Raw genomic sequence first — 12922 nt, 5'->3', positions numbered from 1 at the left:
AATCACAGCATTTTTTATGAATCTCAAATAATCAAATGAATTCAAATTCCATCAAAAATAATGTTCACCTTGAGCAAAATGTTATGAAAATAACATGGCATCACATATCTAATAGTACATCTTAAATGGAGACTAGACTTGCGTAGTAGGTACTGCAAAGTGTGACTTAGTCTCGCAAGATTGTGATCATTATGAAACCCCAAAACACTGAATGAAAAAAGATTAAAAAATAATTCAGTCCCAATAGCTAAATGCTAACACTTGCATGGCATCATGCTCACCATGACAATGGTGATGACAAGATGCTGATGTTTAGCAGATATGTTTACCATCTTAGTTTAGCATGCTAACATTAGCTAATTAGCAGCTGAGGCTGATGGGAATGTCATTAGTTTTGCAGGTGTTTGGTCAAAAACCAAACTACTGAACAAAAATGTTAGGATTCATCGTCTGGGAACTATGAATGGAAATTTTCTGTATATAGATAGATCACATGCTGAGATATTTCTCAGGATCAGTAAAATAAACTGACCTGCTAGTGGTGCTAGAGGAAAAATCAGGGGATCAGCAAAGCCATTAGGGTTAATCCTCCGGGGACCATGAAGTAAAGTTTTTCCCAAATAGTTGAGTGTGGACCAAAGTGGTGGACCTACCAGCTGCCCAACATTTCCATGCCTAGATGGATCAAAATTAAGCAGTAACTTCGATATATGCAGTGATAAGTAGTTTTAGTCCTCCACACCATACTCAGTTTGGAACAGTAAGTAGATTAGAACAATTATTTAAAGGGTGTAGAGAAGCTTATAAACCAATGTGTCAATTGTTATTTTGTTTTCTGAGTCTAATTGGATCCAGCATTGGCAGCATATTCCCGAGCACTGAGTGGTTTATGCCCAATTAATAAATGTGTGGTGCTGGCTGCAGCGTGGCATTCCTTCTGCAGTTCATTGCTAATGATTTGGAGCACTTTAATGTCGACTGCCTTGAATGAAGAGCACTAAGCCTGGTGTCACAGTGGCCCTTAAATCACCATCAGTCTTCCTCGGTCTCTTTTCCACCTACACACTTTTCTACCTCCACTTCTCTCGCAGCCGCCTCCCCTCAGTTGCTCTCATCGTCTCCCTCCCTTCCTGTTCTTTTCATTTTCGTTTTCCATGTAGGGCCCCATTGTCTCTTCATTGCTGTCACAGTGTGTCAGAACAGGTGGAATCAATTACTGACCCTCAGCAGCCCGCTCCCCTACCACAACTAGCGCTTTAATTGAGGGAATTAATGAGTGATCAGCCTGTGAGATGATTTGGTGTCACGGATCTCGCTCGGCAGTGTGCGAGGGAGGAAAGCTGGGGGAGGGATTGTTTGACCAATCCTGCATAACTAATTCTGTCCTTCCACAGAGGCAGTCAAAGCAGTTCACATGTCCCTCCCTGCCTTCCCTGCCTGCTAATCACCTCTAAGGTTGAGGAAAGACACTGTAGTTTATTACAACACTAAGTGCTGCATTCACTCTTTTACTGATTAAGATTGCTTTCAAGGGCCACTGGCATACCAGGATGACTTCCATACGCTCAGCACTTTAACTTCCCCCATTGTGGCATCCATTGGCTGTATCTGAACATCTGCTCTGTATGTGTTTATACAGTGGTTTTGAAGTGTCTCATGTGTTTCTCTCTCTCTCTCTCTCTCAACCCCCCACTTCTTTCTTCACAGATGGAATCTCCTGTCTCCACGCCAGCCCCTCCCCCTCTCCACCTCCTGGCCACAGTAGGCAACAATGAGATTGCCTCGCCGTGTGAGCAGATAATGGTGCGCACACGCTCGGTGGCGGTGAACACATCCGATGTGGCCCTGGCTACCGAACCTGAGTGCTTGGGGCCCTGCGAGCCCGGTACCAGTGTCAATCTCGAAGGCATTGTCTGGCAGGAAACTGAGGATGGTAAGTGAAGTGGTTTAACATGCTGTTTCGTAGGGGCAGGAATCTTTTAAGTATTGTATCATGATTCGAATCCGATCTATTCTGGATTCCAAACCAATTCCATTCATTAAATTGAAAAGAGGCTGTTACACCAGTGCCTTTTGTGTAAAACCAACAAGACTTACTTTTTCTTTTTCAAACACATAGGGATGCAGATCTTTTGAAATTATACTGGCTATGGACCGCATTCTTTTCTTCGCCCGAACAGAGTTGGGTAGAAGTTTTGTAAAGTGGTACGTGGCGTTGGTTTGTCGTTTCGTTTGCTGGTGCCAGTGTTCGGTGTGCTGCTTTGTTAACGTTAGCCTCTAGGTGATGCAGTACAATGTGAGCCCCCATGTTTCAATATTTCACATATTGTGTGAATCATGTCAAGCTCCTTCTTCCCCGGGAGATTGTAAAATCTAAAATGCGCCTAGATGCTTGTTTAGATCGACTTTTCCTCCTCTATAGCAGCAGAAGATATGTGACTCTAGCGTGTGCACACAGCAGTCCTGCCCTTTTCGTTCTATAACCATAATGTTATTAACGGCATATAAGAATAGATTTTTGGAATCTGTGAATCAATTGAGAATTGTAGAGGATAACATGAATTGATCCCTCCCAGCTGTTTATTGAATCTCTTGTCAAGGCTTCAGTGAAGCCGTTGTCATTTAAGAAATTATCATCTTACTGTCATTACCATACATATTTTGCCTGCTTAAATGTAATTGGACCCTGACTGCCTCAGGTGCTGGTACTAACGCGTGCTATAACAGCACACATGCTGCATAATTTTGCCAACAAGAATAGTAGTTGGCAGGCAGTTCTTAGGTGGCCTTGATATGATTTTTTTGTCGGGAGTATGCAGACGGGAGTTTGTTGCACAGAGATATCTGCTCTCAACAACAACATGCCTCATAACACAAAGCACTTTTTTGCAAGCATGCCAGTTGGGAATAGAGTTGGCTCCTCTCCTGCGGTGCAGTCCGAGTGAAATCTTAGACTCTCTCAGTTTTCCTGCCTTTGATCGAAACCGCATTCAGCTTATTTAATTTTAAGATGTATCACCAGCACTATCAGGTTCTGCTGGGTCTGAAAAACTGCCCTCTTTTTCTGTCGTGCATGTGAAATAATGCAAACACCTAATCTTCAAAGCAGCTTGCGTTCAGTTGCTCTGCGGGCATGCTGAGTACAAATCGCCCACACATCCACAGTGCTGCTTGTTGGTTCACTTGGAGGAACTGAACAGAAAAAGGTCCCTGCCTCATCAACATTCCCAAAGCACAGTCCCTGCTATTGAGTGGCTTTTTTCCCCCTCCTCTCTCCTGATTTTTGCTCCAGCCCTGGGCTGTGTCTGATTCACCCCTGTTCTCCTCTCTATTGCATTTCTTTTCTGTTACCAAGCATCCCGCCAGTCACCCCTTGACTCTGTTTCCAAGCAAACTGGGAGAGAGCGAGTGCAAGGCAGGGGGTTGGGGCAGGGGGGGAGATAGACAAGGCTACTTCTGTTAGTGACACAAACATGGCTCAGAGCCAACACCAGTACTATGTTTGTGCTCCCTCATTCTCTGCCTCCCACAGAGTGATTGACCCTCCCCCTCGCCCTGCCCCCTTCCCTTTCCCAGTCCAAGTCTGTCCTTTGCCTGCACTCACTCTCTCAAAGCTGCTATTTTGGCTGAAAAGGTAGTGGTTTGGCCTGATGGGGCTGTGTTTTCTTCTCATTCTACTCTATCTGGCTCAGTGGGGAGGGGGCTGGTGAGAGCTTTTGAGTGGTTTTAAAAGTGGTATGGTGGAGAGGGGAGGTAGGGAGGTGGTATGTGTTGAGGTGAGGGGGGCACTCTGCAGGTGTAGCGCACAGGTTGTTATGGCCATCAGAGCTGTGAGGCCAGGAGGGTGTCCAGAAACCAACCCACTTTGCTCTCTTTGAAGTCTGTTTTTTTTTTTTGTGTGTCTCAGAAAAACCTCTATCGGTTAGACAGTCGGGGTAGAAAACCATGTGATAAAGGAGGAAGAGATATATTTGATAACTGCAACTATGAAGTGTCCCTCAGTTGTCTGATGCCACAACTTGTTCATTGCTGTGTGTGTTCAGAGAAATTTGTTGTAGTTGAAATCTTTGCTGTTCCCTGAATATTCGGTTTTAGCTGCTATATACAGCCATCAGTGAACTCCCTCTTAAAGTGCTCTTAAAATACAAGATTGAATCTGTACTGAGTTCTAAGGAGACCTTTCTCGATAGCCTCCATTGTATTGCATTTTGCACACTACATTAAACAACACAAAGATGTGTATTCCTTCTACATCATTTTAATGGTGCGATCCCCTAACAACCCACTGGCTAGTTTTAAAATGAAAGAGACCCAGATGCTGCTTACTTGAAACTGCACTGCCATTCTGCTGTGTTTCCCCCTCAGAGACATATGAAAGCAGACTTCTTTCATTGTGGGGCAACTGAGCAAATGAAAACCAAATGAGGAAATCAAGCAAATACCAGGGAAGAGCAACAAACAGAGGCCCCAAAGACATAGCAGAGGCATCCTGATTAGCAGTGAAGTTGAGCAGTCCCCCACTTCTCTGCATGACAAGTCTCATACAGAGCTGTTTAGGCATGCACTGTGTGTGTGCGCGTTTCATTTAGCATGCCAACCAACAGCTGCTTCATCACCTCCGCCTTTCGGCCTTGTGGGAGTAAATGAACAACAGGCTCTCGGTAATTGTCTGCGCCTCACCCGACTTACCGAGCGCCAGAGAAAGAAACAGATGAGGAGGAAGCAAGCGACACCTAACAAAATACGATCACAGACGCTGCACCTTTGGTCAGAGTCGACAAGAATCTTGCCTGATGAGGCTGAATGCATTTTTCATCCTGTGTAATTTGAGTACAGATGTAGCAGCCTGTTCAGCCAAATCTGGGTAATGGCAAGATTTAAATAGCAGCCTGATTGTATACGTGGATTGCTGAGTGACCAAAATAACCCATAAAACTATGAACAAAAACACAATTTGATGCATTTAGTATTGTATATGAGGAAAAAATGGATAATATGAGATGAGGGGTGAGTCTGTGTCATTCAGTCAGTCAGGGGGCAAGTGAAGCGTAGACAGGAGGAGGGGGGCGGGGGGGGCAGAGCCATGGTATTTTAAGGCCCGGCACTGACACAAATCCCCTCAGCACAGACGAGGCAGTGGCAGCTCCCAGGGTCGTGTCGGCAGAGCGATGGGCCAACCCCTCCCAGGCTTAGCATGCTGATACCTCCAAATGTCATCTCTAAAATGCTGGAGAAGTTTATTGCTCTTGAAACGGAGCCCAGAACGCCTTGGCTCCTGCTCCAGGGTAGAGGGAACACAGAGGGGGCCCCTCTGGCCAAACACTGCAGCTCCATGCCAGTGCGCCCCAGCCTCACACACATACACACACATGACCCTCCAGTACACAGCAGGCTATTCCCCAAGCAGGTCTACAGCTTCTTAAGCTCCCTAATAGATGAATAATACACGCTGTTTGTGATAAAATGTTTGCCTCATGGATTATTTATGCAACACACGTTACATCATTGTAGCATTGGCTTTAGCACAGGAGATAAAAGGTGTTTGGCATCTGAATAGAAGAGGTCAGTGTGGAACGGATATTCCTGTATAAACATTTGAGAGGTGTCTTTTCTTTTTCTTTTTTTGCTATTTCTCCAACCCTGTCAGAGAGTTGAGAAGGGGAATATTGTATGAAAGGAGCACTTGGCTCTGTAGCTCACTTGCCAGCTATGCTTCCTTGCTCTTTTGAAGACCACCTGTCAGTGGCCTCATTGAAATGTTTTTACAAAGGCGAGCAGTGGCTGCTCTCTGTGAACTCGCAATAGAAACTGTCCTTGAAATAAGAGTGAGCATTCTCAGGAGGCCTGTAGCCCTCTGCCAGGCCAATGAGCAAAAAGAAGATGGAGTGAGAAATCAATCACAGAAGACTAACTTCTGCTAACAGTAGAGGACGTATTGAAAAGAAAAGAACAAAAGTGATAGGCCTTTTTCTTTCCCTAGCCCACAGATTTTCATTCGCCAGTTCCTTAGCCATGTTTACTTTCCAACCTACCAAGCCAATCTTTACCCTCATGAGTGTTCACTATGCATGAGTGGAAGTAGCCAACTTCCAGGGGAAAAAATATGAACACTCCCATGTAAAGAATTCAGCAGTGTTCCTAAATATGTGGTTGAAATAATACTCTGCGAGGAAATTAAGACATAGATGACTCACCATTCTGTGAGGGAGGAGGCTTGTCTTGTTAGTCACAAATTTAGTCCCTGGGTGGTGTTACCAAAATGGCGCCTGAGTGAACCCAAATCTCTGAAGAGAGACTTGGTTCCTATTCATATTGGCCGACAACTGCATTTTTTTCAAGCACTTAAATGGTCTTGAAATGTAAATCATATGCCTGGAGGAATTGCAGGCTTTGCCAGAGGTTGTCATGAGATATCATGTTTGCTATATACACGTCAACGAGAGTTTGAGTAATGCGCCTTTGGCAGACCTGTCTCTTAATCTCAGCACCATCTCCTTTATGGAAAAACACCGGAGGGTTCGTTTTCACAGATAGATTGAAGATTTACCCAGATGCCATTAAAGGTAACTGCTCCTTGCCTCACTACAAATCATTTTAAGTAAAGTAGAGTTGGTAAAGATGTCAAATATTTATTTTTTGGCTGTTACATTTGTTACACATGTTTTGTGATCTACTCCCACTGTAGGAGTAAACATGTACTGATTTTTATTTATTTTTTTGTGGAGGGAGAAACTGCTGCATGCAGCTGATAATGCTGCGGCGATGTGGAAAGCATACTAATGCTCTCTTCCTTTGCCTCTCAGTGGTATGAGAGAATTGACCTTCTCACAGACTGTTATTCTTGTCAGTGAGAGTGACTTTGCACTTTTACCTCTTGTGAACCGGAATGCAGCCTGAACTTTTCAGATAGGGCCCTCCTGAATGCTCTAAAATTCAAAATAAAATCATCAACCATACCCATGTCACATTTCCTGGTCATTGGTAAACCTTTATCAGTGTTGTATTTCTTGGCTTTTTCTTTGTAATATAATTTACTTTGGAAAGTGCAATGGGGCTGCAACCAACTGCTGGTGGCAGATTACCCAAAGTGACATCTTTTTAAATTGTTTGTTTTTGTCCAAAACCCAAAGATTTTATCATATGAGAGAAAACGGCAAATGCTAACATTTGAGAACTGGCGACTTCCATGGCATTTTTACAGCAACTCAATCGATTATTGAATCTAAATAATTGCCGATTTAATCTTATGTCGATCAACTATTCAATTAATCGACCAATCGTTTGAGCTCTACAATGTAACTTTCGCTATTATTTGCACATCAACACTTAATACTCCATTCCACTTATACAACCAGCATCTCCAGTGCTGTAAGTGACTCATACATTTCGTCCTAAATCCCTGTCTGCCCAGGATTTAAGATAAGGTCGGTCTCAGGACTTTGTATTCTGACACTGACATAACCGGACAAGCTCGGCTTCATTTTATGCACCACGAGTGCAGAAACACTCTTAAAATGGGCTGTTGGAAACATGCTCAGACACTTGAATGCTCAAACGCTTCATTTATCAACGTTACAGTTATTGCTCATGGCAGCACCCGGCTATCTTTTATCTTCTCTCCGTAATGAATACTGACACTATTTTTCTCATTGTTCTCACTTTCTTGTCTACATGCAACCTTGATGAGTGGCGCTTTTTAGTGCAGAGAAAGTGGAGATGAGAAAAGGGCTGTTTTCTAGCAGGATACGAAGAGAGTTGTAAAGTCTGTCAATAATTACTTTAGTATCTGACTGTGTACAAAAGGTGATAATTGCAGGTGCTGGTAATTGTTCATCTAAGTGTTGTTATATTTTAATCGAGACTTGCCTTGTTTTAATGGGAATCTCTTTAACACAAGACAAATAGAAATCTTATTTATTTGCAAGAACAGTCATATAATGTCGCACCCAATCATTACACAGAAGTGCTCTCCCATTTTCAAAGATAACAAAGGCATTTTGACAAGGTCAGTCAGTGAAAATGCCATTAACCCCACTGGATTCCTGTTGAGTTGAGGCAGAGCAGAGGTCAGCCAGTGAACCCATGGCCCTCACCAGCAGCAGAGGACCTGATATTTTGGCCCTACTGCAACCTAATGAAATGTGTTAAGCAGGGAGGAGGGGGAGGGGAGGGCTGGAGGGGGCAGTCACCCATGCAGCAGACAACCTACTCCCGACTTAATTTGTCCCCTCACATTACCCTCTTGTTCAAGTAATCCTATACAAGTACGCAGTGGAGTTTGGTGCATAAGGAGGGCTGCCATTTGTTGTTCGACAGCATTGAAAGGAAATGAGTGGTAAAATTACAGGCCAATTCCTCTCAGTAATGTGGGCTTCACTCAGCTGTCATGGGTGACCCTAATAAGGCAGACACAAGGGGTGGCCCCCCAAGCCACCCCTTGTGAGGGGGCTGGGTTTGCTCCAAATCAGCCTGTTTCTTCCCCAGAAACAAATCCGGTCAGTAAAGAGAGAGAGAGATCATGGCTCACACAAACACGATATGTAACTCCCCGTGTGTAAACAAATGATCATGCATGGAAAGTCAGCTTCTTGTGCAATAATTTTGCTTTCTGCCACAGTGAAATTTGTTTGGGTTATTTTTTCAAGGGCTTTCCATGTTTATACAGACTTGGCGTTGACATCTTTGTCCCGACAGCTTGAAAATGATTCCTAGGATCAAAGTGTACAGATAAATTCAAATGGCTTTCAGCATTGAAACTTGATCTTTACCTCATTGCAAAACCATGAGCACATTTTTATGATATTGCAAATAAATTCTATGAATTTATATCCCCGCTGTTAAGAGACATTATTAAGTAGTCGAGTCAAAACAATGTGTATCAACACAATAATGATTAAGAAGTTAATTAATGAAGAGGTCCTGAACAAGGTACATTTTTGATAAGAAAATATGTCTACTTTTGTACGCAGTGTGGTTGAACTGATTATTGTGCTTCACTTCACTTTGCTCTGAAAGAATCATTATCTCCACAAAATAATCAATACGACTTAAGCAAAGAATCAAGTAGAATTACAGTATTGCAATAATGATGTAAAATGATTTTCTTGTTAGTTTAGAATAATCCAGGTTGTTTACCTCAGACTTAACTATTTGGCTTGGAAATTGAATTTCAGAGCTCTGATGCAACTTTTTGGTGTCAGCAGTGAAAAGCCTTTTCACTTATGCCCGAGATGAGGAATATGATATGATGACTCGGTCTGTCATTTTCAGTTTCTGTTCAACACACTGAAAGCCCTGAACAGCATAAATCTAACTTGCCTTTTTCAAACAAATTGATTAAACATGAAGTGCGGCAACACTTCGAGTTAGTAACCATGTCTTGCTTTTTTAGCACCATTCCCATTTGAGTTGAGATGCATCCAAATTTCTTTGAATGTCCTTGAGATGTCCCACATAACGCCCAAGGAACTACTTTATTAGCATTCACAGAAAGGATTGCAGAGATCTGAGGTGACCCAGAAGCCAAGGACCACTCTGACAGGATTACAGAGTTCCTTGGCTTCAACATGGGAGGGTGGCCAGAAGGACACCACTCGGAGCCTCTGAGCTTGAAGCAAAGAAACTGATGGAGCGAAAATTGAGCTATTGGCCTATAATGTTAAAGTTTTACAGGGTTTTCTGTTGCATATTTGTTAGTGATGGTGGATGTCTACGTCCATTAGCAATAGCAGTAGTTAAACACATTTTCCATTGCTGCCGTATCCATGTGTTATAGGGTGCTTAATGATTCAAGGGTTTACTCGCCTTTTGCCACTGATAACACATTATTTCTGGGAGTGTAAATGCTCAATAAGATTGGTTGATTCATCACGTTGTCCACTTTCGCATTCATGAGGCAAAGTGTTTGCAACCCTACGCCGTGGGCTGCTTTTCAGTGGCAGACACCTGAGAGTTGTAGTTGAGGGAAATGCAGGGAGATTCAGATTGTGGCAAAGATTTATGTTCCAACAGGACAGTGATCCGTATCACTCAGCCAAATACACTATGGAATTTCTTGAGAACAAGTCCTTGATAACCGAGCCAAAGGTCAGACCTGAGTCATGTTGAGAAAAAAAAAAAAGCTTTGCAGTAGCTTGAAGATGGTTTTTGAGATACTTCTCACTCAGCTTGACTGAGTTTGAGGAAATCTGTGGGAGGAATTACAGGAAATCCAAAACTCTTGATCTTGATGCTAAGTTAACAGGTATTTATTGCTGTATCAGTGCCGACTTGGGTTCCAGTAGTACCAACTTAGATGTCTGTATTTCCAGTATATTTTTTAAAAAGTGTTACACTTTGTCGTTTTGGTTTATTGCATTTGAATAAAATTCAATGTTCATTTGAATTAATTTAGTTTTATTATGTAAGCATGTGCTTCATTTTGTAATTTACACTTGTGAAATACATTAATTACATATAGTCATAAGTATGAAAATAAGGATCCTGAAAGGAATTGTTTGACGTTGTGTGGAATATATTTATTGCTTTCTCGCCAAAAGAGTTAGAGGTAAAGAGGTAAAACACTAAATACAAAGCTACTCCCGATTATCTTAGAATAAAGACTGGAAACTGGATAAATAGCCTGGATCGTACCAAAGCTAAAAATTATGAGAGTTGTATAAATATTCTCATCTAAGTCTTGGCAAAACAAAAGCAAGTAAACACATTTCTCAAAATGCTCAACTATTTCTTTGAGACAATTTTGATTAGTACTGGCAACAGTAACACTAAAATCCCATCCATGCTGATCCTTTGTCACAGCTACTGAAGTGAGGAGACAGTCTAACATAAAGACTGAATGCTAATTTAAAATGATTAAAGACTTCTAACAACTCATGGTATAATTTCTAAACCCCTTGCTAGAGAAAGCTGGGAAGACTACATCCTGCACATCATGAAAGACTAGTCATTCATTTGCCCTGCCTTGATTTACATCCTGCCACAACCAGCTGCCAGAGCCATTTTGTGTTGGAGTGTTTGGAGAGCTTAGGGGGGGCGGGCTGTTGAAGGCGTTTTAGAAAAGGTCTGTGTTCTTTTAATGTGACAGAAATCTGAACTCGAGAACCTCTCCACTACCTTGCTCTCACACAAACGGCATTTGCAGTTGGATCTAGCCTTGACCAAGCACTCATATTTTCAGGCCATAGGGTGAAGGAAGAGACTTGTGGCCAAGTGTCAGCAGGTTCCTGTAAACATATATAAATGCCTTATACACTCGCTGCTTTATGCCAGAGGCAGCGAGAGAAAAATGAGGTCTGAACCGTGACTTGTGTGTGGGAGGGAAAAAGATTGTAAGCCAGGGATGGTTATACCATTGAAAAAAGGAAATGAGGGTGAGGGTGAAGGAGAGAGGTTTCCTAAGCTAATAAAATGCTCGGAGGGACGGAAGCTGCCAGCCAGCATTCCTGTGCCATTAGATAAGTTAGCTCACTGCAGCCTCCAGTTTCTCTGCAGTGCTGAAGTGGCAAGCTGAGGTCACCACCGGGGAGCGAGGGGGATGGTGGGGGCAATAAATTCAGAATGTTTTTGTGCACAGCCGTTGCTCCTAATCCTCTGACGCTGTTTGGTGGATGCTTTACTTTGGAATTTACAGGCAATATCTGCAAATTATCATTCATCTGCCTCCACCATGCTGTCTATTTAAAATGTCTTTTAACAGCAGCCACTCGATGCTATATTCTTTGCATTAACATGAATTGTATTTACTGCAGTTAAATGGGCAAAGGGCAGGGCTTTAGCGTTGTAATTTTGTACAAATCTGCATGCTTGATTTTGACATGTTGACAACATGCAAGCTGTTGCCAGATGAACAGTATTTGGTTTCTTCAGAAGAAACATTACATAGAGAGTCGTGTGATCTCGCGGAACTAATTTTAAATTTTAAATGCGAGGTCAGGTATCGCACTCGGCACAGGTCGGATTGTGTAGCTCACAACGAGTGCCACCAAATTCACACTCGCCAAATGGCAACACAGAAGCTTCTAAGTGTGACAGATTGCAGCAATACCAGTGAAGTCAAGAAGCTTCTATTGCACACTCCGTTACAGTCTGTCAAACTGAACCCTTCACGTTGAATTGGTTTAACCCAGGAGCTTGTTGCTTGTTTTTAAGAAGCTGCAGTAGTAGATCCATATTCTCCCCAAGGTAGTGAATTTCCATGCTGAGATAGAGGACTGCAAAAAAAAATATTTGCCTTCAAAAAATTCTCCTTCAGGGAAATCTCCTGCACTGTGAGATGGCTTATTTAAATGGAAAGGGTGTTCAGAGAGTATTCCCTGGTAACCTCAGTGCGATCATTCTTAGTGAGCCCTTCTGCCAGTATCTTATACAGGTTCTACAATACTGACTGCAGTTGAGTCTCTTCCAAGTCATTTAGAAGATATAAGTCAGTCTTTCCCCCGCGGCTTTACTGTGTGAAGAAGATTAAAAAAGGATCTTTTGACTTGTATAATTGTCTTGCATATAACACCCTGTAGCAAAGATCAACGCCTTGATGCAGCCACGATGCACTTTTTGCTCACTTAGTGCAGACAGTTATACACGAATCTCACTGTAAAACATTCTCTGTTGTGTTTGTATTTTTTTTTTCTGTGTAATTTGCATTATTATCATAGTTAACACAATATGAATGACCTCTTTAATTCATTGTCTCACAGGCATGCTGGTCGTCAACGTTACTTGGAGAAACAAGACATATGTGGGCACCCTGTTGGACTGTACACGGCATGACTGGGCTCCCCCGAGGTAAGGAGCATCGCCCTGTTTAGTTTTTATTTCAACTGGAGAAAGCAGCAGGACATAGTGATGTTTAAATATGCGTCATTTAATTTGCACTTGTTCTATTAATGGCATCACTTGTTTGGTGTTAAAACTAAAGCTACAT

The 12922-nt window shown here is 42.5% G+C and overlaps 1 protein-coding gene across 2 annotated transcripts in view; it reads left to right on the top strand.

The window, feature by feature from the left end:
* Positions 1–12922, top strand: part of znf609b (zinc finger protein 609b) — a 43757-nt gene that overhangs the window by 24265 nt on the left and 6570 nt on the right. For both annotated transcript variants that reach the window (XM_070904612.1, XM_070904602.1), the window contains exons 2-3: positions 1708–1933; positions 12696–12783. In XM_070904612.1, the coding sequence (XP_070760713.1) occupies positions 1708–1933; positions 12696–12783 (314 nt within the window). The remainder of the gene's footprint in view (positions 1–1707; positions 1934–12695; positions 12784–12922) is intronic.

Source organism: Enoplosus armatus, chromosome 1 (assembly GCF_043641665.1).
Source record: "Enoplosus armatus isolate fEnoArm2 chromosome 1, fEnoArm2.hap1, whole genome shotgun sequence".
Classification (NCBI taxonomy): Eukaryota; Metazoa; Chordata; class Actinopteri; order Centrarchiformes; family Enoplosidae; genus Enoplosus; species Enoplosus armatus.
Note: the sequence above shows the minus strand (reverse complement) of the source record. Positions and strands in the feature narration are given on the sequence as shown.